Source organism: Anneissia japonica, unplaced genomic scaffold, assembly GCF_011630105.1.
Source record: "Anneissia japonica isolate Jap-2015-1 unplaced genomic scaffold, ASM1163010v1 scaffold1826_len1998817_cov189, whole genome shotgun sequence".
Taxonomy (NCBI): Eukaryota; Metazoa; Echinodermata; class Crinoidea; order Comatulida; family Comatulidae; genus Anneissia; species Anneissia japonica.
The window spans coordinates 1,607,170-1,631,216 of NW_022742159.1; the positions used below are offsets into that span (position 1 = coordinate 1,607,170).

General features: G+C 38.1%; 2 protein-coding genes and 1 non-coding gene across 5 annotated transcripts in view; 2 read left to right on the forward strand and 1 right to left on the reverse strand.

Annotated features, from left to right (window-relative positions):
• Positions 1-5,427, forward strand: part of LOC117119027 (thioredoxin domain-containing protein 15-like) — a 16,695-nt gene extending 11,268 nt beyond the window's left edge. For both annotated transcript variants that reach the window (XM_033263819.1, XM_033263820.1), the window contains exons 3-4: positions 4,666-4,793; positions 5,190-5,427. In XM_033263819.1, the coding sequence (XP_033119710.1) occupies positions 4,666-4,793; positions 5,190-5,401 (340 nt within the window). In that variant the 3' untranslated portion in view covers positions 5,402-5,427. The remainder of the gene's footprint in view (positions 1-4,665; positions 4,794-5,189) is intronic.
• On the forward strand, positions 3,323-3,394 carry Trnat-agu. Its single transcript has one exon. It is a non-coding gene; the product is annotated as a tRNA-Thr (tRNA).
• A 5,527-nt stretch (positions 5,428-10,954) lies between the features above and the next one.
• Positions 10,955-20,913, reverse strand: LOC117118966. 2 transcript variants are annotated; one of them, XM_033263716.1, is made up of 7 exons: positions 17,826-20,913; positions 17,145-17,330; positions 15,508-17,018; positions 12,694-14,008; positions 12,326-12,423; positions 11,883-12,203; positions 10,955-11,784 (listed from the first exon to the last, which is right to left on the reverse strand). In XM_033263716.1, exons 2-3 carry the CDS (start codon positions 17,323-17,325, stop codon positions 16,171-16,173), a joined length of 1,029 nt encoding a protein of 342 aa, XP_033119607.1. In that variant the 5' UTR covers positions 17,326-17,330; positions 17,826-20,913; the 3' UTR covers positions 10,955-11,784; positions 11,883-12,203; positions 12,326-12,423; positions 12,694-14,008; positions 15,508-16,170. The 2 variants fall into 2 exon arrangements, with proteins under 2 accessions (XP_033119607.1, XP_033119606.1); XM_033263715.1 differs by having other exon boundaries at positions 12,326-14,008.
• Between the last annotated feature and the right edge of the window lie 3,134 nt (positions 20,914-24,047).

Below are 24,047 nucleotides of genomic sequence, written 5' to 3' on the forward strand. Positions count from 1 at the left end.
ATCAGTTTATTAAACAAATGAAATCTAGGCTTATTGCAATTAATTAATTAATGCGCTATCGGCGTGTCACACGATCAACACTAACGATCGTACACGTGGTGTTGTTCTGTGATTGATAGTTATTTGGAGCCAGTCGATGTGTCTCCGATGATTTATTTAACATATTTCGTCAATAAATCATCGTTTTAAACTGGCCGTCCGGTTTTCAGAAGGTAATTTTATTGTTCCGGACTTAAGAATTTGGTCGGAATTCGGAATTGGGAGATCCGGTTTTCAGAAAGTATTTTAATACACTAAGAATAGGAATGATTTTGGGACTTTAAAAAACGACCGGTTTTGCGTGAAATCCGGTTTTCTGGGTGGTCGGTATTGGGAGAGTTGACTGTATATATATATATATATTACACGTATATATACTTCTAAAAGTCGTGTATCATGCATAGGAACGTTGACGCCTGCAAGGCTCTGGTTTTTGGTTAGTGTTGATTTTTTTTTTTGAAAAAAATACCTGAAAATACACCACAAACCCCTCTATATTATGATTGTATCATGTAGTTTAAGACTGACTTGGTACCTCAGTCAAAAATATTAAATAAGTTTATGTTCATAAGAACCTATTTTTTGGTATTTTATTTTTAACAATAACAATAACATGTGGGATTTACATAATATAGGTCTCTATGTGCTTGTAGTAGGCACGTACTACGCATCTTTCTCCCCATCGTCACATCAATTTTGGTGCTGCAAACGGTAAGGAGGGGTTTCATTGTACTTCATAGGGTTTAAACTTTGTGATGTAAAAAATTCGTTGACAGTACACTCAAGGCCTAGTACCACCTAGCAAACAACAATTGCAAAAAAAGTCTGTCATTTTTTTCAAAATGTATGACTTAATATGTTAAGGTAAGAGTAACTTTAAATTTTTATGATATGTGACACCGGGTTTAAGGAATGTCAAAGAATACCTTAAAAATTATATCTGTACATGTTTAATTTGGTGGTAGTAGTAGTTGAACCTCTTTTTTTCGTTTCGTAGCAAAAAATGCCAGCAAGCCAAAGTTCTTAGGGTATTATAGACAAGGCCACCGTGTTTTTTTTTTGTATAAGCTAAGCTTAGAGCGTATGGTGGCCTTAACATTAGTGTACTTTTATACTACATATCAGAAAGCACATCTAAAACATGATATTATTGAAGAATAATTTTTTGTTTAACTACTGTAATCTTCTCAGATTTTATTCTTTTTTAACTTAATTATAAATAAGGCCTTTTTACTTCTTTATAAATAATATGTATGATGTCTGTTTTTTTTTGTTTCATTTTCCTTTGGAAAGGGGGGGGGGAGAAGGGGCACCATGAGCATTTTCTCTTAATGGATACCGGCACTTTATAAATTTTCCTTATTATTATATACCTACCAGTACTGTATTAGGTAAATAAACATTCTAATTATTTAAAAATTTCTATCTTATTAGCTCTTGCAAAAAACCCAATATAATAACTCACGCCTGTACCGTATTTAAGTGTGGAGGAACACACGGACTGGTGGGCGGTTGCTCTTGTTTTGTTTACTGTAAACCAAATTTAAAAAATCACCAATCTTGTCCAGAATCAAACATATTGTACATGATCATATAAACACTGACACAATGAGACAATTATATAAAGATGCAAATGTATTGTTACATTAATTTTACTATTAGATGTTTAATAATATCTAATTAAACATAATATTAAGCACCACTGCGCATATTCGAGATCAGGTTTGGTGCAGCGCTTATTTGAGAGCGGCACTCATTTAAGCATTTACGGTATATACATTCACCATAAGCTGTATTACAGAGTACGTGTTGCATTAATAAATTACCAAATATTACTGTAGTCTTATGGCTCAAAACATCGGCAATAAATGGCTTGTTTTAGAAATCGATGAGGTAAAGATATGCCTAGGCATGATATAAGCTAGGGCTAGTCTAGAGAGTGCTAGCTAGCATAGCTAGGGCCTAGGCCTACGCTCCCTCTCTCCAATCCGGGTCGATTTTGCTCGGTCAGTATGGCTGTTCATCCGCCATACTATAGTGTATTAATATAGCGACTCTGAAGTTTAACTTTAGGGTCAAGCCACCTCAACACATCAACATAGTAGCCTAGGTCAATACATATAATTCCAGATATAAAAAAATTGATTATAATATTGAAAAGTGTACAGGTATCATTATTGTAGTAGTGACTCTATGTCCACGTTTTAATTATTGTTATTTATTTGTTAGCATTATATTATCTATATTTAAATTTAATGTATTTTTTAAGTATGAACTACTACTACGTCCATGTTCAGTGGCGTAGAAAAATATTTTTCATTGGGGGGATGATTGGCGTGTTAGCTAGTGTCTTAACAGGCGCGAGGGTGGGGGGATTAGGGGGAAACTGCCCCTCCCCTGACAGTTTTTACCGGGCTGCCCAAGCCGTCGTACCGTGCTGGGAAATAAGAGAAAAGAAAGAGGAGAGAGGGAGGGAAAGAGAAAGAAGAGGAAAAGAAAAGGAAAGAAAAAGAGAAGAGAAAAATAAAGACAAGAATAAAAAGGAAGATATCATAATGATCAGACTCACAACACCCTGCAACCCCTTCTCCACTTCAAAAACTGTCATAACTCCTTTGATCTATGCTGCCCGATGGCGTAACCACTGGGGGACAAGGGGAAAATATCTATCTTTGAAAAATCCTCCCCACCCCTTTATAAATTCCCTTTCATCCCCTGAAAGTGCCTAAAAACCTCAAATTTCGCGCGTATTTCTTGTTAACATGGCCCAATTTCCTCAAAAAATTGCACATTTTAGGGAGTTTTGATCAATTCCAACTAAATTAGAATTAAAAACACCGGGGGACAAGGGGAAAATATCCATCTTTGGAAAATCTTTCCCCACCCCTTGACAAATGCATCCTCTGAAAAAACACCCCATTTTAATACTGCTAGATACGCCACTGGCAGTACCCGCTGCTTATTTGGACTCGAATTCAACCCTGGCCATCAGGCGCAAGCTCGGTGGTCTAGAGGTATGATGCCAGGCTAGTGATCTGGAGATCGTCGGTTCGAGTCCCACCCGAGAACAACTTGCAATTTTTTTCGCAGTTGTTTTCAAATGTGCTGAGTATTCGGTACATTTCCACGTCAGGTAGGGCAAAAAAATTACATCTATACATGTTTCTCCTGACACATATTCAGTTATTGTCTATTATTCTATCACGACAATAACATTTACTATCAACACTGCAGTACCCGCTGCTTACTTGGACTCGAATTCAACCCTGGCCATCAGGCGCAAGCTCGGTGGTCTAGAGGTATGATGCCAGGCTAGTAATCTGGAGATCGTGGGTTCGAGTCCCACCTGAGAACAACTTGCGATTTTTTCGCAGTTGTTTTCAAATGTACTGAGTATTCGGTACATTTCCACGTCAGGTAGGGCAAAAAAAAAAAAAAAATTACACCTGTACATGTTTCTCCTGACGCAAATCCAGTTATTGTCTATTATTCCATCACGACAATAACAATTACTATCATAATAAAGATATTTAAAACGTCAACTAAATATGTTATGAACAATATACCAAAATTACATTTTTACAGCCAGTACTTATTGAGATATAAAAATATTTGGTCAAAAGTCGAAAATGTCATTTCCGGTCATTTTTGCATCAAGTGTTTATTTAATCAAATAGAAATGTATATTTTGTGGGAAAATAATTTTATTTGGTACGTTATAACACATAAACGACATAAGATCACATAATTCCATAAAGTCACATCATGTATTATGTCAAAGGTCGTAAATTGCATTTCTGGTCACTTTCTGAGAATATGTTCTATTACAATTAATATAAATGTATTTATTCTGAACAAAATGACACTAAAATCAAATCAAAATGATGAGTAGTTATTGAGATAGATCAAGTCTCTACACTTTGTAGTTGCCAAGATATGAGCACTTTTTGTGCGGCCATTTTGAAATTAAGATGGCCGCCATAGCAGACATTGGACACCCCCCCGATATTTTGATTCTATATACATTGAAGAAACTTTGTGCCAAGTTTCATGCTTTGGTAATAAAATGCACACCTCATGGCATACTATGGGTTTCAGAAAAAAAGCTATGTATACGTACAGTATGGTCTAAAAAATAAACGTCACTAAAGGAGTTTTCAATTGGAATGTTCTTTACCTTTCCTTGGTTTTTGACTCCATTGGCCATTCACATCTTTTATCCCTTCACTTCTATTTTTCCCACCCCACCTCCATCTCCGTTGGGGAGAGCTTCTCCTCCCCCTCCCAACAACCACAATTCGTAAGGGAGAAAAAAAAATTATTGTATTTACTACATATTACTGGACTCTAAAATCTATTAAACAAGCCTTTTAAACCCCTAGATTTTTGGAGACTTTTCCCTCTGGACCACGTTCAAGATATTTTGACAGTGCCTGATCACGCCAACTTTCTTCTCGCCGGGGACTGTTGGGCTGTTCTATAAGAAGACATGTTCTACCCTTTGAGTCATGCCTGATGATGATTTTCCTGATGAAATATTTGAGCTTTGATTTGAATTTATCTTGTCCGTACTGTCGTCGGCGCATGGTTGTAAAATGAGATTCTGTTTTTCTGGTTTTTTTTCAGTTTGAATGCAAGATATGGAACAGTAGCTGTACCAAATGTTTTACTCTTTTACAAGGGAAAGCCTGTAATGAGATTTAATTACACAAGAACTTTTGAGAATTTTAGAGATTTTATCCAGAATAACACAGGTGAAGTACAATACAGTAAATGATTTAGTAATCCAATCTTGTAGCATTGATTTGTCAAATAAAGTTTTTAATATTTCATTTCTAATTGAAGATCATCAGTCAATCAATTTATAGTGTAAATAACACAACTGCCCCTATCCGCCAAAATTTTATTATATATATTTAGTAATATATTTATATATTTTTTGTATAACCATTTTAAACATGTCTTGTATAATTCTTTAGCAATGTATACAGGAATACGCATGCTCAAATGTATTAGAGTACAGACACAAAACTTTCATAGTTTCTTCTATTAATCCACAGAAAATACTAAGTGTATCCGTTATCAAAAGTTAAAAAAAATAAAATATATAAATTATTTCTATGGAAAATTGTGTTTTGATAAATTTACAGGTCTCCAACCAGATTCCTCAGTTGAGGTATTGACACAAGACTATGATGGGCCCCTACCAAGCATACCAACAAAAGAACCAGATTACATCTTATGGTTATCGGTAGCATTCTTGGCTCTTTTCACAATATACATGATGTACCAACATTGTGGTCATATTGTTGCTAGGCTTCACCAGGAGATGGTTGGTGACGTACACGAACATATAGATTAAATAAAATAGTAATTTATTTGTCTTTATTTATTTGTAGACTGTCTGCATTCAGAAAATCTGAAAATTTAATTGCTTTAAAAAAATCAAAAAAGTTTTTCAATTTTTGTTGATCTACAGATTTTTACTGCAAATATCTTTTAATATATTACTAGCCAAGGCTCATGCAAAACATGTAGGAACAATATTAAGTGTTTTCTTGTTATTTAATATACAAAATATGCAATTCAGGCATTGAATTATATTTTTTGAGTTATATTTAGCACAACACAGAAGGTGTATCTCTAAAGGGCCATTCTTACAAGCTCACATCAAAGTTCGCTAGTTTAACCCCTAATCGTCTAAAAACCCATCCACTGAACTTTTGAGGAAACTAAAGTACAACAGTCCTTTATTTCTACCCCCAAGCCCAAAGGACTTGATGAGGACCGTCTGGCAAAAATATCCACACGTTTGATAAGGCTGGTGAGGTTCAGTCAGTGAAACTGCCCAAGACTTCTCCATTTTAAAAATTTACCTCATTGCCAATCTCTAAGTTACGGTATGGCATATACCCCAAAAGATAGGGTAGGCTGCAATAGAAGGCATGCCTGCCTTATAGCTTCTATGGCACCGTCCATGAAAATGTAGTAAGTTAAATGTTTCTGTGTAGGTATACATATAGGTTCTGTGGTTGTGAGTTTCCAACTGTCGGGGAGTTCCATTCCAACGGACCCCAGGACTGGCCGTAGCATATAGATGACGTCACCAAACAAATAGCCCTACATACAGCTAGTTGCTAAGTAAGGATGATGTAATAGGCAACCAGTTCAGCAGGACTGAACCAGCCTGCTGCTGAAGTACGTCGGTAAAAAGGACTTACAAGTTGTTGACTATAATAGACCATGAAACATAACAGATGATCTGAGAGCAGCTATATCCCAAGGATCCAAAATGACAGTACTGTATACAGGTGTTTTTCTTCTGTAGAATTTATTGATTTTCCTCACACTCTTCACCGGAAGGTCTAAAACAAAATTGCATTATTTCCTGGACTGCTTACAGCATGGTTGCAAACAACTACACATGCGCAGACAACTCTGGACTGCCAGGATTGCATCTTCTAACCGTTACAAAGCTGTCTCGCCTAATTAGGACCAGTGCTTCATTATTTTCATTTCATTTATTTCGTCACTTGATAAAATATACAATATTCAAAAAACAAAACACAAATCAAGACAATTAAAATTGTTTTCAGGAGGTGGACCGGATTAATAGCAAAATAAATAACTTTCAACATGGCTCTCCAACCCCCATTCAACAAAATAAAATACAAATAATAATATGTACATAAAATTTATATAAAATATTACTTAGATTTTTTTTATATTTAAGTATTATAAAATTACCATAAACAGGTTAAAAAGCAACACTTAAAAAATACAGCCAAAAAATAAAATTCAGTTGGAAGGCAAATATCATCATTATCAAAATAAAATTAAAACAAATTACTTGAAGGATTCTTTAAGTAAGTGAAAAAAGGATAAAAAGCTAATCACAAACTCATCCTTAATCCTGGTAGATTATCCCACCAACAAGGAAAGGCATTAAAAACATGATACATTGCTGTATTTGTGTGGCAGCGAGTGTAGAGGAATTTTGTGCGATCAATATATCTGATTATTTATTTATTATTTATATTAAGATCATACTTTTTATAAAAGCATTTAGCTACAAATGATATACCTGTACCAAGGTATTTGAATCTGACGTTATATGGAATTGAAACATAGTTGTTAGAAGTGTTTGCTTTTGGAAAACATCAGGCTCCCAAGTTAGAAGAAGTCAATTCCGGAAGCAGGGCAGGGCTCCATCAGGGAAAGCTGCCCCCCCCCACACTTACCCCATCGGGGATAAAAGCCTCAATTTGTCGGGGAGAAATAAATTATATGTACTGTATTTTATACATAAATACATAATACATAAATTGTCAAAAGTACAGGGGCTTCCCCCCCCCCTTGACCAATTCCGATACATTTTGAGCAACTCCCGACTACGCCCACTTTGCTCCCGTCGTCACATCTGCAGTGATTGGTTCCGAGAATTCCCAATAGGGCAACAGGGAGGGGCTTTTGTTGGATTTCCTGTCTTTCCGTCTTTTTGTGAATCATATTTTATATGAATTGTATTTTGAGACAAATAAATGAAATAAAGTGATAAACATTGGCAATGACGTCAGTGAGACAATTGATAAGCAGTGAAAGCATGCAAATATAATGAATTTGCGGGAGGCCATCCCAATTTCCGGGAGACTCCCGCGAGTTCCGGGAGACTTGGGACCCCTGAAACATAGTGATTCTGCGTTGTATCTGTTCAAGAGAACATATGGCCTTTTGGTACAGGTACCATGCTGGAATCCCATATCCAGTATTAAAGGTCTGACCAAAGTCTAATACATCTTAATGATAAATTGAGGATTTTTACTATTCTTTTAATAAAGCCCATCATGCGGGAGGCTTTACCCTTACAGTAATTAACATGATAACCTCAATCAAGTTTATTTGACAGAACAACTCCTATATATTTCTAAGAGTATGTTTCTCTTAATTTCAGATGAATTAATATGGTACTTGTGCATGCAATCAGACAGGTGTTTAGATCTTGGATACTTTGATCCATTAAGTTTCATGCCATTAGACTTACTCCAGTTACTGACAAAATTAAGACCTTTCTGAAGCAAGTGCTCATCGTCATTGGACCTTATAACTCTGTAAATCAGTGTGTCATCGGCGTACATTTGTATGCATGAACTTACTGGGGATAGTTTCTACCATTTTTATCTATTGAAGTAATTGTACAGTATTTGTCCTACCTGGTAATCCCGGCCCTGAAACCTTGACTCAGAAATACCGGGTTGGTGTCCGGCGGGGGATAGTTTTCCACCAAAGTTTTAACTGTTGTTTATTTTATTGTACTGTGATGGTTACTTTTGTTGTGTTTGCAGGACCATATTGTAAAACAGCGGTAAGATCTTGCCTGTATATGTTATCCTGCCTAAAGATGTTTTTAAATAAATAAAAAAAAAAAAATACTGAGACACTAAGCTCAAGCTCAAAGATATTAAACAACAGCGGTCCCAGCACCAATCTTTGCGATACCCCTGAAAGAACGGGACAAAATGTGGATTTGGCCCCTCTAAAGACAACCTGTTGCTTCCTATTTAAAAGGAAAACAGAAATCCAATTAAAGATTGTTCCACAAATGCCAAAATTATGGAGCTTATTCGGAGGAGGGAATAGGGAACACAATCGAATGCATGCTCCAATCGAGGAATAGTCACAGTCCAGGGTGACCAGTGATGAAAATCAAATTATGCCGAGGCTGATGGAAAATTATGCTAAATTATGCCAAACGTTAAATTTCGAATAATATATATAAGTGCCTCCTTAAGGTGGAACATCATCATAAACAAAAACAGCTTTTTGACTAGTTATTATGAAGATGTAGAATAAATAAAATTATATTTGTCATTTTCAAAATTATACGATTATGTAATCCAAAATGGCCGCCCGGCATATCAAATTACGTAATATCTTTTAAACATCAAAACTCTGCAACCCTTAAAGCTATCACAAGGAAACTTTGTACACATATGTATTACATTAAGATAAAGTGTTAAATGAAAAAGATAGTTTTAGTTTATGAGTTACCACATTTAAATTGAAAATTTCAAAATTACTCAGCGTACCTACATTTTCTATGGTAGTTTTTACCTACACTTTCATATAAACAGTCCAAGTTTTCATTTAACGCTAGAGCTATATTAGGGCTATAAATTTTGTGGGGATTGGATTAGTAATTAATGAGTTATGGTGTCGCAGGCAATTCACATTCTATCAAATTTTAAAACCCCATTTGGGTTTAGTGGGCACCATAGGCATAAACTTCACCCTCTGTTTCCTTTCTTTTGTCAATCCAGCCTTTTTTTTATTGCTCTGAGATGTTTTCTTTTCCCCATTTGTTGACCTCTGTTCGGCGCGATATACACATTTTAAATCACCCCTCCTACAAGCAGAAGTGGTGAAGTGTCCTGGTTGATACAAGTGCACAATAACTCCAATGCTAATTACTCCTTACAAATGGATCTTGCAAAAGTAACCATTCTTAGGTTTACTTCTTTAGTATTCTTTCCTTGAGATACATTCTCTCTGTCGACATCTTTTGAAGTATGAAATTAACTGTTCCAGGGGCACGCCTGGCAACAAACACATACTTGGTGACAAAAACTTTGTTTGTTTTGGCTATCGAATGAACATTTTACCATATCACATTCAGGGCACCGTATGTTCAATCAAAAATGTACTTCGTAAACTAAAATCTATTATGTCATAAATAGTGACTGTTTTCCCAGGGTTGGATCGTAACCACCCATCCATAGCTCGGTTATATGCACTTTTAAAAGGTCCGTACACAGACCGATCTAACGGCTGGAGTCGGTGTGAGGTGGTATGGTTAGCAGAACGATACCATTAGCCTTCGCCATGTCAATGGTTCTTAGTGAAATATGGGACTCATGATTGTCAAGGATCACCAGAATTTTGTGTTCCTGTGAGCATCGAGTATGTTTTATGATATGTTCTATATAGTCAACAAATATGTCTTCATTTATCCACCCCGATCGTGTGGCATGACCAATTGAGGTAGTGGGTTGCTCGTTTAATTTTTTAATACCATAACACACAGCTAGCTGTCAATTCATGGTCTGATAAGCATAATAGCCCTGTGTTACTGTTTAAACTAAAGGAACAACTAATTAAGTTAAGTTTATGGATCTATGACAGCTCCCTCTGGGCCACCTAACAGCTCAATAACAAAGTGGGGTAAGTTGAGCCATGGCACATCTTGCCCCATATTGACTGGCTCAACTTACCCCATAGCAACCTATGAAAACATCTGGTCAAGCATACCAAAGTGATGTACATTTGAGCATATAAAACCAACCATTATGAATGCATATAATACTGGCTACATTATGTTATCTATGAATTTGGAATCATCTCTACAGTAACTGGACCATGATTGCACTTACCTTTTTCGGCAAAAAAAGGATTTTTCAATACAGGATGTTCAGCTCAGTGTCAATCTCTATGTCTCATACAGCAAAAAGACTTTAATGGGTACATGTTTCAACAGAGGGCAGCATATATCTGGTCAACCAATTTATATTCAATTTTAGGGGGTTGGAACAACTTACCCCATGGCTCATCTTACCCCACTCTCCCCTACTTGTTACCTGGACATTTTCTGCTCCTTTTTCTTGCTCTATTTCTACTGTTTCCCATTATACAGTAAATACCTTCAAAGCTGTCTTCAAAAGTTGAAAAACAGAAAGATTGACATTGAGATCCCGCTCGCGCATGCGCAGTCAATATTGAAAGCTGGAAATGTGGCAGCTGAAAATAGAAAGATGACACACCAATAATTGTTTGAAGTTCTGAGGGAGGGAGAGGGGGAATGTAATCTTTCCCTTCAAATTATTCATAAAATACAAATCAAACTTCAAACGGTAAGGTTTCGTTTAATCTTTCTATTTTATTTCATAATTTTCGGTAGAAATTACATTGGGATTTTGAAGAGCAGCTGTCACATTTCTAGACAACAGTTCTACAGTAATAAAACGGGCAAAAACCTCAAAGACATGAAAGTCATAAAACTCTGTATTAACAGAAATAATGCAGATTGCAATAACTATTTTCAAAAAACATGAAATCTCATAACAACTCTGTCGTTTTGTAAACTTTAACCAAACTATGCAGTTCTCATAAAACACATTCCAGTTTTGATATCTTGTTGAACAACATTGTTTGCTGCTTCACCCCAACTTAGATGAACTGGTGTTCTTGTCATTTTCTGCTTTGAGTTGTGATAAGTACGCACACGTTTGTGATTTACATCTAATGTGGTCAAATAAAAAACCTTGCATACAGGAACATTCTCACCACCAACAGGAAGGTAGTAGCAGAGACTGTTTTTACGACTGGCTTGTCCATCCTTTGTCCTCCTTGTAGGTTCTTGTGTTGTCGTTTCCCCAAAGAAGTGGAGTTTCTCATTGTCATTTAATGTCCAGAATTCCTTGAATATATCATGTCTGTCGTTTTCACTAACATTTAAGCTGCATTTAAACTTACATCTGCTGCAGTCCTTTTTGGTTTTTACTGATCTTGCATCCCATATATTCCCACGGCTATTCATGTACTGCTTTAATTGCCTAAGTCTCTTTTGAACGTTACACTTCCACTTGCTTGGATCACGTTTGTGCTTCCGACTCAGGGCAGCTCCAGAACGCTGATGAGTTCGGGCTGTAGGACGAACACCATCATCAACCTGTGGATTACTGTCAGTGGTGCCTGTAAATGAAAACATATTATTAGTCACAAATTAAGTTATTAGGGATGAGTTGAATGTTTGCCTCCATGTCAATGCGACATCTAAACAGCAACCTTACCAGGTGGATCCATCTCATGTTCAGGTGTCCCCTCGAGACTATCTACTGTATTTCGGTATCATCTTGATCTTGACTTGGGTCATATTTTGCATCTATGGGTGTATCACTGTCACCATTTATTGTGGCTGTAGGGTGAACATCATCAACATTCGGCTGGTCACCAAAGATACTGTCTGTGGGATGAACACCATCATCAAGATTCGGCTGGTCAGCACTTATTCTAGCCGGAGGATGAACACCATCATGAACGTGGGACTGATTATCAAGGTTGACGTCCGCCAGCTACAAGGGTATTACCTAAAGCAACAACTTTATCTTCACCTACAAAAAAAGAAACATTTTATTAATCACACACAGGGCCAAAGTTTCTTCTGTTGCTACCAAAAATAATGGGTTAAGCAATTGGTCCTATGTCATTGCGACGTCCCAAACAACAAACTTACCATGTTGGTGCACATCACTATCTTCATCTTTACTTGGGTCATAGTCCGAATCTGTGCTTGAATAATTTTCATCATCACTGCTGTCACAATCATATGAACTGAAAAAAAAATAATCAAATGAAAAATTTTAAATCTATCCACAGCTTTCCTTTCGAAGCAAACAGAATATTCCCGCACTGAAATGTACACATCAGACATTAGGCTACAGATTTATTAAAAATGCATGACGTGAATGTATTTAATAATTATGTATGTATATTAAATGAGTTTGAGAGATCCCGTGAGAGACACTACCTAGGCCTAGACACTTTCTACTCTACTATGCAGACACACACAATACCTGGCCTGGCTTAAGCTAAGCTACCTACCACCTATTTTTTAGAATTGTATCTCCCAGTTAAAAATAAGTGGCCAACTTGTATACTTTGATCCTAATAATAATGAAGTTTTCTTTTAAGGAGCTCAATTAGTGAATTATCTAGGTCACGTGCAACTTCATTTGGCTCGCGTGCCTGCCCGTCTGGTAAACTGTGGATTAAATGGATGCAGGCCACATTTTCTTAACCCTGAAGGTTTGCCACACCATTTGGGGAAATGGCTTGCCACAGTCTATTTAAAAGAGATGGAAACACTTCTTTTGGTATAGATCCTTGGCGATGTGACTGCTTCCTCTAGTTACACAAATTTTTTTTCCACTCTATTTTCATGGGTCAGAAGACGGCAACATCCAGTGGCTGGGTCATGTGGGTTGAGTTTGGTGGCAAAGTTGTAAAATAAATGTTGTTTGTTTGCGGCATTAATGACTTCAGGGCAAAAATGTGATGCTAAATTGTCTCCAATCAGCAACTTGCTGCCTGGAGTTTTAGCTACATGGGGCACAAATACATTCAGAAACCATTGTTCAAAAGTTTCACCATCAAACCAACCACTCTATTTGGTGGCAGTATATTTCGTGCCAACAGGACCGAGTTGAGTCCAATCCTCATAACAGTTTTGTGGTTTATAAACACAAATGGAGGCAAGAGTTCTCCCGCAGCATTACCACATGCCATAATTCAAATGGCCATTTTTGAGTGTTCTTGAACCTTTTCCACTCGCCGCATTCCTCGCAGAACGATTACTTTCTTTGATCCAGATTCATCAGTGACATACGTTTCATCATAATTGTAAACATTTTGTGGATCAATTCCATTCAAAATGTCTTGCAAATTATCAAAGTATGATTCAATATCCTCCTTGTACACTTTGGCCCTCGCTCTCTTTATGTTTCCCGCAGTCCTTTTACTCAGTCTATTTCGCTTCATGAAACATTCAATGAAACCTTCACTGGGCAAGTTGTTTTTAAAACAAGGCACATTTCTGCCATTTCTATCCATATAGTTTTTAATGATGATCTGCACATCAACTAATGTAAAGCGAGAAACCCCACATTGCCACTTCTCCAAGTGTACCGGCAAGTATTCTTTCCTCATCATCACTCATAACTGGTGTTTTACCAACTTTTTCATGTGTCTGTTGTCAAGTTTGTTCTGTAGCGTTGCACATGGAACATTAAACATTTTACTAGCATTTGCTTGAGACATTCCACCTTTTATTTTGTGCAGCGCCTATTCAATGACGTTTTCGTCATAAGATCTGTATTTTCGCTTGCCATTGCCTCGATGATAACTCCTAATCCATGACCTTAGAAAAGAAACAAAAAAATATTAACTAAATATAACTGCTTTTGTCAACAAATGAAACATTTTTATATGTACAACAAACAGGCAGCCTAGGCCTAGTCTGTCGGTCAGTGTCAGTAGCCAACACATATGCTCATCATGAAATCATGCCATTGATTTGAAATTTTAGTTCACTTTATGAAGGTGTCTTTTATTTTGAATTTTAATTGACTGTACTATAATCTGTGTCTAAAGTAGGCCTATCATAAAGTAGGTACGGTACTTGTAACAAATAGGCCTAGGCCTAAACATTGTTTCATAGTGCCTTGGCTAGGCCTAGGTACAGTTTTGTTAACCACAAACTGACCATTGTTTATGCACTGCACTTTTAAAACTACATTTTATACAATACACCATACATTTTAAAGTAAAATTACACATAAGAGGTATTTAATAATATGTAAACATTCATAGTAATCACTTATCGGTTAAGGGAAGCGTCTTTGTTTTCAATTTTTTCCCGATAATGACACAGGAAAGTACCGTGTTGTTTACATATTATTCGATGGTGAAAGATTGCTGAGAAGACTTTATTTAATACATAAATTTTGACCTTTCTAGTTACCAGATAATTTTTTTTTAAATACTCAATTTTACTAAAAATCATAAATAGCCAGTATTTGAAAAATAGTCATAAAATATCATGTTTTACACTTAAAATTGTGCTTTTTTACACGTATTAATCTTTTTTTTTGTTAAAAAATGAATACATAGTCGATAAAAGAACTCTTTTTGAAGAAGTTAAGACCAAACAAACAATTATTGAGTAAAAGGTGGGACCATGGAGGGGAGAGCGGGGCTTGTTGAAACACTTTTTAGTTTTTTGACTATTGTGTCCCCACAAGTAGCAACAACAAACTTTTTTTTGTTGTTAATTGATGCTTAGACATTGTTTCTTATAATATTAAAGTATTGTGTGGGGCATGTTGAAACATCATTGCGGGTCAATTGAAACAGCTTGGAAACATAGGTCAAAAGTGAAACTACTAATTTTAAAATGATATATAATTAATTTATTTGAACTCAAATGACATGTACATAATTATTTTACAGTTTTGAAGCATAATACTGATTATAACTAGGATAAGAATGTAGGTCTACTAAAACAATACACAAAATGACCTCATGAAATCAAAAATTCAGTGTACACGCCAATCATTTATTATTAGTCACTATTTACACAATCATGGCAAACATATGGGAAAGTTCCAGGTGTACATTCTGTACATGCCCATTGGTCACACATACTACACGGGTCCCATGTCTCCCCCTCCCTGGCATTGGCCCAACTACCCCCACAAACAACGCAAAACCACTCGTCATCAGGAGCCGAAGAACCTTCATCAACCTTTTGTTTTTTATTGCAAATCTTAGATTTACAATTTCTAGACTTAATTTCTTCAACTAGCTTAGCCTTTTCTGGTGTTGAAGTTAAAATGGCAGAGCTTTTGGTCTTCTTACCCCCCTTTGCTTTTTTCCTTGGTGGAGCACGAGGCAGTGGCCAAATATTCTCAGGAGAGAATGATGCGACTGAAGTTGAGCGATTAAACCCAAATGATGTGGATGGCTGTGACTCGGAAGCAGTTGGATTAATAGCAGCTTGAGTTGAATGCGAGGGTACAGGTAATTGAGTAGTACTAGTGTGAGCTTTAGTTGACAAGAAGTACAGATTTCTGTGTGAGTGGCGGCTTGAGTAGAATAAACGGCGGCTTGAGTGGGGGCACTATTTGATTGAGCAGGAACTTGAGGTAACTGAGCAGGGACTTGAGGTAACCGAGCAGAAACTTGAGGTAACTGAGCAGGGACTTGAGGTAACTGAGCAGGGACTTGAGGTAACTGAGCAGTAGCAGGAAGGACTTCATCCTCAGGATTATCTCTGTCTGCCGTTAGAGACGGTGCGAACTCATGATCACCAAAAATATCCCTATTGAATGGATAAATACCACATTTCCTAAACGCATTTATAATATTTGATGGAGCATTGGCTTTCATCAAGGTTTCGCCGCAGAGTCCAGGTAGATCATAAATACTCAATGCCTGCCCAGGATGGTTTCTCATCCATGCATTGTGTGCTGGCACAATTAGGTAGGTCTTGAAAGGCCCATATACTCCTCTATCAAGAGGTTACAGCTTGTGGCTACAGTGAGGAGGAAAAGACAACATAACTACACCATTGTCTCTAGCCATGTCAATTACTTCGATCGATAAATGTGAACTATGGTTATCCAATAACAGCAAGACAGGCACTTCTATGCTGGGTCTGACAGTCTTGATAAAATGTTTCATGAATACAATAAAATCCTCCTGCTTCATCCAACCTGATGGGTTTGCCGTTCCAATACTTCCAGCTGGAGCGCCAGTGAGCATATGGTCCTTAAAATGGACACGAGGAAAAATGAAATGTGGCGGTATTGCATTGCCTGTAGCCGACACAGCTTGGCATAAGGTCACCAGTGTCCCCCTTTCACCAGAAGTTATGACACCAACCTGTTTTTCACCTTTTACTGCCACTACTTTTGCAGTTTTGGTCGGTACTGTCAGAAGAGATGTTTCATCGACATTGTAAATGTTTTGAGGCAAAAATTGATATTTGTCCATAACTGCACCAAGTTTATAAAAAAATTGATTAACATTATGGCAGTTGAATCCAATGGCTCGTCCTAAACTTGTTGCCTCAGGTGTCCTTATGCTTAAATCTGCATGTCGCTTAAGAAAAGCTGTAAGCCAATCTCTGCCAGCTATTCCATTATCATTCCATGAGTCGGGCATCTCTTTTTTATGTGCCACACCACATTCATACGCTAGAATTCGTATATCTTTAGGTGTGAGTCCAAAGTACACACATGCTGAAGTCTTGATATAGTTAACAAGAATGTCTTCTTCTTGACTGAAAACTTTTCGAGCTTGTGCATATCCAGCGTGTGTCCTTTCAATTCGCCGATGCAAGTCATGGATGTTTACTACCGGTCCATCTAAAATAAACAAAATGTATTTGATTAGTAATACTAATAAAATAAGTAAAATTACAATATTATTAAAATTAAACAAAAGATGAATCAAGAAAAATACATATGAAAATGATTATTAATATTAATTACCTTTCTTTAACTTCTTCATGTAACGGTACAACGTACAATGAGCAACGCCTACAGTCTTGGCAACTGACCGAATTGAACAGTTTGTACCATCAAGTTCAGCTTGTAAAAGAATGGCTGCTTCCCTCTTCAATATTTCAAGATCTTTGCCCCTTTGTGTCTTTCTTATACGGTTACGAACCATGTTTTCTGAAAAAAATGTACTGTATATGTTGAAACTATATGCATATGCCTTCTATACAGTATTTACAATCTATCTCTTTATGATACAGAATATTATTTGTATTTTATTAGAATTAAAAATAAACATGTAAAATTGAATTTCAGTGAAAAAAAATATAATTAAAAAAAAAATGAACAATAAATATTGCCATAACATGTTTGCTACAATGTAGTAACATGAATTTTCAAGCTAGAAGGGCTAAACTATTGATAACTTTACCAATTTATCCCTTGATGTTTTTCTAGGCCGACTATATTACTTGTGGGTAAGTTGAAACACCCCGTTTCAACAAGCCCACAAGCCTAGGGAGCATTTAATCCTGCAAACACACTACTAGTCGAACGGCCTAGCTTTCGAAATCTTAGTGAAAATTATAGGCTAATATTATGACAATACTACGATAACAAACGATTTCCTAAAGTCATGCCTAAGAGAACAATATAATGTAAAGTTCTACTTACAGAAAATTTACTTTTAGCAGAAAATTAGATGTTTTTGCAAGAAATAACCTTTACCGATATCAGATTTAATTGAAAACTTGTATACATGTGGAAGATAGAGAATGGTTGCCAGGCTCAATTTTATTTCTGGAAAAATTTACCCAATTTCAAATAAACGCGTCTGTTTCAACATACCCCTGGTTCAACAAGCCCCGCTCTCCCCCTGACCTGCCAAAGTTACCCCGTTTTACTTTATATGATTTTGGTAAATGACTAATGTAAAATTTTATGTTCTCTGGGGTTTTTTGTTTTTTTAATCAAATCAAATACTGTTATAGATTTGAATAGTTAACTAACTCATCAGACTATAGCATTTTGTTCAAAGTGGTAAAATCTTGCAAAACATAATCTAAGAATTGCAATGTTGCCTTTACATACAGTAGTGCATGCACAAAACTTTTCTTTTGTGTCTTGTTTTAACTTACATTTTAACTGTGAACAAACAAGAAGAATTTCAAACCATGTTCTCACAGTGGTTGACAATAAAAGTTGAATTGAATTATGACGTATGCCAGCGTATGGCTTGTACGTTCCGCATACGCGGGCCATAAATTGTAGGTAAGTTAAGCGATCATTGACACCCGTTGACACACGTTACTTGTAAGTTACTCGAAAGTCAAAATGTATTTCTAACCTATGAGTAACGTGCTTCAATCTTAAATGTAACTTATAACTTATCTCCTACGTATATTGACGTATGTAGACGTATTTGACGTGTTCCAGACGACCAAATAATTACTGAACGTGTTTCTATCTTACAGTAATCTTACAATGGCGTATAGGCAGCATTTAGGGGAATAGGTATATTAAAATGGAGTGATATCAATATGGTGATGTTGATACTGCGATGTCTAGTGCGGTTATGATTTTCAAGAATCGACGAGCGGCAGCCTTTTTATAACCCTGACAATCGGCGATACGCTGCCGCGCACTGTGCATAAGGCAGACTATCGCTGGGCATAAGTTGTGAACGCCGGCAACACGCTAAGCATTCGTTTTTGTAAGTTTTCTATAAGCAATCAAAACTTTCTATATTATTTACTAATACGTTTTTTATATGTCCAATAAATTATGAATTCGCTATGAATGCGCCCAAAGTTGAAAAAAAAGCATCGATAGTTCAGCGTGTGCCAGCGTTTTATAGAAATTTTGATACGTTTGGCATAAGCTGAATAAATTGTTAAGGTGTGACAGGGCCATAAGATATTTCATCAATTTGTAGTAAAACACACAAAGCAAAATTATACAAGCCTAACTGTAATAATTTTGTAATTTATATATATATATTAAAGTCCACTTTACACTGCCAAGAGATTATATTATAATTAGGATATTAAGATTCAGTTGGTTTAAATAGGGTTAATTTCACTTAGAGTGTGTTTTGGAAATGACAACAAATATTCTATTTTAATTACTGTTCCTCTCTATATTTGTTATGAAACATTTTCATTTTCACCGTGACAGATAAATAACAACATTTAAAACTTGCTTGTTTAAAATTGTTATTAGTGCGGCCTCGTATCTGAGGCAATGCATTTACAATCTGCTTCTATTATAGGTAATTTATATTATTTCATTTAAACTGAAACAAAAATAAAACACATAAGCTTACCTCTTAGACGATGTTTTTAAGTAGTTATAAACATCGTGAACAAGTTGCTCAGCTGACTTGCTTAAATGTTGACATGCATAACTGGCTACTAGATGAAAGCTATAGAGATTTGCTAGGTCTCTATAGATTCTTATATTACTCGAGATAATATATAGGACAAAGTGGACATGGCTGCGACGTATAGATGACGTCATTCACAACCAATCACCGGGGCAGCGGCACATCACTCGTCCCACTTCTCCTGGCTTCCTCATCACAGTTTTTTTTTTGTTGGTGAAAGAGAAAATACAAAGAACCGATGAAAAAAAAAAAAAATGGGGTTGTGGTGAATCCCATAATTTCGGAAAAAGATGCCAATAGGGGACGATGAAAGTCCCGAAGCAGTATTGCTAGTGGGGCCGGCTTGGGTAAACCGGCATGGGTAAACCGGCCGCCGCAGTCACTAAAAATTCCAAGGTGGGGAACATAAATGTTCCAACTAACATTCCACACAAAAAGAATCCAAGTGGGAAAAGCAGCACCATAGAAATACAACTTAAACGCCCAGGATAAATTTGAATATCCCAATTGGGTCTTGGATTTTAAAAACAAGACAAGCCAACCCGCCCAAAAACAGTAGATGCTCGAGAATAGAACATAGGCGAATGAGAGGACTAAAGGTCCAACCTACAACAGGGAAGCCGTGGTGAACCTCCAATTTTGGGGTGTGGAGGCAATTTGTCCTCCACGAGTTTTTGGTGAGCAACTGAAAGGAGGATGGGTGGGGGGGGGGTGGGCAACAATAATGGAATCATAGAATCACTTTTTTTTTTTTTTAACAATAACTCCAAAGAACGGCCATAGAAATGGCAGAAAAAAAACCCTTTTTTTTGTGTGTGTTTTTCTCTTGCTGCTGCAGGGCCGGTTCCCGCAGGGACAGCGGCCAACGCAGCAGTCCTCACAGGCGATCCGGCGGCCAGAGCGGATTGCCAGAGAGCTCGGCCAGGCACCACAGATTGTCGAAGGCAAGGCGCAGTACCCAAACCCCCCGCTCCCGGCTCTCATGGCTTCTAGACGTCGCGACCGCTCTGTGGAGGTGTTGGTGGCTGTTATACGCCTCTCGCAGCACTGCCGTTACCTCATCCTCCACCGGTAGTTGAACAGGCGCTTGCCTGGGTGGGGCCTGAGACCCGACCACGAGCGGAGCAGCACCAGCGGTAGATGACAAATCCTCGACCGACGGCTCTGCCCCCGTGGAAGGTGTCAGAATCCGCCCACGACCGCTGTCTGAACCAATCACCGATGTAGGTCGGGTCGCGCTGCTGCGCTGCTATGTGGCGTTGGCAGCGTCCCGGCGCACCAGAGCCGCTGCGACGCAGCGTCGGCAGCGTCCCGGCGCACTGGAGCTGCTGCCGCGCTCGCCCCAGCAGACAACCGAACCGGCACTGAACACCCCGATTCCCCGATTCCTTGCGGCCTCCACCCAGCTGGTCGCTTGCGGCCGGCAAAGCGGAGTGGTGGCTGCCATGGTTGCGGCTCCTGCGCACCGTGTGCTTGGCAGGAAGCTGCTGCAGCAACCACCGCGTCCTGTTCAGGCGGGCCAGACCAGCGGGATTTACCCGCAAGGCCTGACTGGCCAAAAACAGCAGAGCTGCATGATGTAATAACCCCAGCGGCGTCCGCAGGGGGAATAAATCTAGGCTAGTAGGTGGTTCCTGTCCGGTAGCCGTGGCGTGGACCAAGACGTGTTGTCATAACGGCGACGTCTTGTTGCACCCGGGCACAGGACACCAATACTTGGGGACCTCCTTCCCCCATGGGACGCAGGACCAGACCCCTTGAGATCCATGGTCGCTGCGACTGCCGGAGCTCCTGTGGGAACACTGGCCACTGCGGCGGCAAAGCTCACAGGGCCAGCTCCCACAGAATGCAATGGATGTCCCGGCCTCCAAAACCGGAGGCCTGCTGGTGTTCGGCCTCAAAGTGATTTAGGGCAATCCCCAGGGTAGTTAGTCCACCCGATGGGGCCTGCCACTGAATCAAGCAGGTGTAAATTCCCTGCTCGTCCGGGCCGGCCACCACCGCAGCGGGCCAACTCGCCCCTCCAGGCCGTCGCCTGCGTACCAGCGTGCATCCCGGCTGAGTGAGTCTCACCCCGGTCCCCGATCCGCACGAGGAGTGTGGTGGTCCACTCCCCATGACGGACCTTGGCCTTGAAAACCCCATGGTCATCAAGGGGCCCTGACTTGGTCAGGGTCACATCTTCCCCGAAGGAAAGAGTGGCCACTGACACTCGGTGGGGGGGTAGTGAGGGGTCCTGGGGTGATGGAGGGGGAACTGTCCATTGGTTCTCCACTTTGAAACATGAGTCTTCCAACAACTTTTTCTCCATTTCCTTAGCTTTGCAAAATAATATTAAGGTATTTAACTTAACACTGTCATCATTAACTCCTGACATCATGCTCTGGTAAGAAGTTATAAGGAATGATAATATACAGGGTCCCCATCATAAGGTTTCAGTGGTGTACGGGGAAGTGAAACGCCTTTACCAAACCATCCCAATTACCTTCAGTTTTAATGTTAGATACATCATTGCAATCGTTAACGTTAGTTTCAATGGACTTATTATCAACAACAACATGACCTTCACTACTCTTTACCTTAGAGTATCAAATTCAGTCTTTTCTAATGTCTCTGTTTCAACATCTTGAATTTCTGCTTTTGTCGCTAGGTTGTCAGACACTGTCTTGTTCTCATATGCAGCTTTAATATTGTACACTTCTGCCATATATTCTTTTTGGCATCTGATCATCCATTCCTCTTCTTTTCCAAATTCATCATCATCATTTATCAATTTGATTAATTCAGCATGGGATTGTTAGACGGCTATCTTCAATAGGCACGTTCACAAAACTTATCATGATCTATTCATCATGATAACTTTAGCATGTTAGAGAAAACCGTTCATATAGAAACCATCATCATGCTCTATTTATGCTAATGCGTGCAGTGTTGCATGAAAACTCCCAGAAGCACAACCAATGAGGTTGGGATCTACCAGAAGCACAACCAATGAGCTTGGGACCTGTTTAATAAACTGAAGGCTGATTGGTTGAATTCAATCTCATGAATTAATTTATCACGTTAACCAAGGTTAATCATGATGAATCAACATGCTAAATCACATAAAGTGATTAAGCTGAGCACGTTATTTGATTCTGGTTGGTTCACATAAAGTGACTGGCTTGATCATGATCCACTAGATCACGTTAAATGTGAACCTAGCTAATGAGTTCTCTTAATGCACCCAAGTCTCTGGTTAAGCTGCCCTGGCGGTTTTTCTGCTTACTTTTAGCTTGTCCATTTTGGTCGTTCACTATACCTTCCTTATGCGTCAGTAAAAACAATTTGAATTGTAAAGGAAGATGTACAACGATACAATATACAATGAGTTTCGCCTGTAGTTTGAGATGATCTCGTTTATTCAGAACAATCAGAACTGACCAGAACTAATAACATTGTCTGAACGTTGTCAACTGACTAGCAATATCAATATCAATGGCAATATCAGTCAATATCAGTATATCATTCAAATCTAAAATACGATAATGAAAATATTATAGTCAATAAATAACATAAATATTTCAGTCAAACTGTACTATAACCTTTCATAACATGATAATCAGTTATAAACTCACTGTTTTGCCAGGCAAATCTTTATACTGTAGGTTGTACACTTTCGACCAATCAATCATGAATACACTCATTACCTGCAACAAAATGATATTGTAACGTTCCTCCTAAGGACGACGTCTATCAGGATATTTCGAGCTGGGGTTCACGGAAAGTGTACCTCTCCGATTTGATGTTAAGCACAGCTGAACAAACATACACGTACAACACGTTTTCTAAATTCACTGGTACTGCCACTTTATTAGCACCACTTTGCCACGGGTAACTTACCCTTTATCCTAGGCCTACTATGTACTACCGAAAATGAATGTGGAATGAGTATTCAACTGTGCCATAAGAACGTCCCATCGTCACGGGCTCCAGGTATCGAATCTCACCCCGGTCAATACCTTCTCTCAAATTAATGACTTGGTGACGAAGGCGTAATTACCCAATCAGAACATTCGGCCAATCATAGAACGATTATAAGGCTCTTCCTAGCATTGACATAACCCCCTGGCTCATAGCCATGGCCATTCCATCAGCCTAGCAATTTCGCTACATGACTCCCCCCTTAAATCGGTTCGTCCCTTGAACCCGATTATAAAATTTCCTAGTACTTTATGCATCCCATCTTTCATTAAAACATAGCGAAATTAACTTTAACTTTAAAAACAAAATAATGAATTTTTTTTTAACAGAAATCTGTAACATAATAACAACATTCCTTTGATTACTCGAAATCTCTCGGCATGCAATAAATTTTCCTCAAACGTTATCATTATTATCCCCATTTAGAATCATTGTAGAAGTGTCCATTATAAAATCATTTACAGTAGTGTTCATTGTACAAACAATCATCCTCGATAATGTTCATCACAAAATCATTTATTAGATTGTTCAAATATTATAAGTACGTT

What these genes read in the sequence shown, in the direction of transcription:
- LOC117118966 (XM_033263716.1), bottom strand. Translation starts at nt 17,325, where the DNA reads ATGGTTCGTAACCGTATAAGAAAGACACAAAGGGGCAAAGATCTTGAA. An exon ending in CATGAAGAAGTTAAAGAAAG is followed by an intron (nt 17,019 to 17,144) that starts GTAATTAATATT and finishes TGTTTATTTTAG; the next exon opens with ATGGACCGGTAGTAAACATC.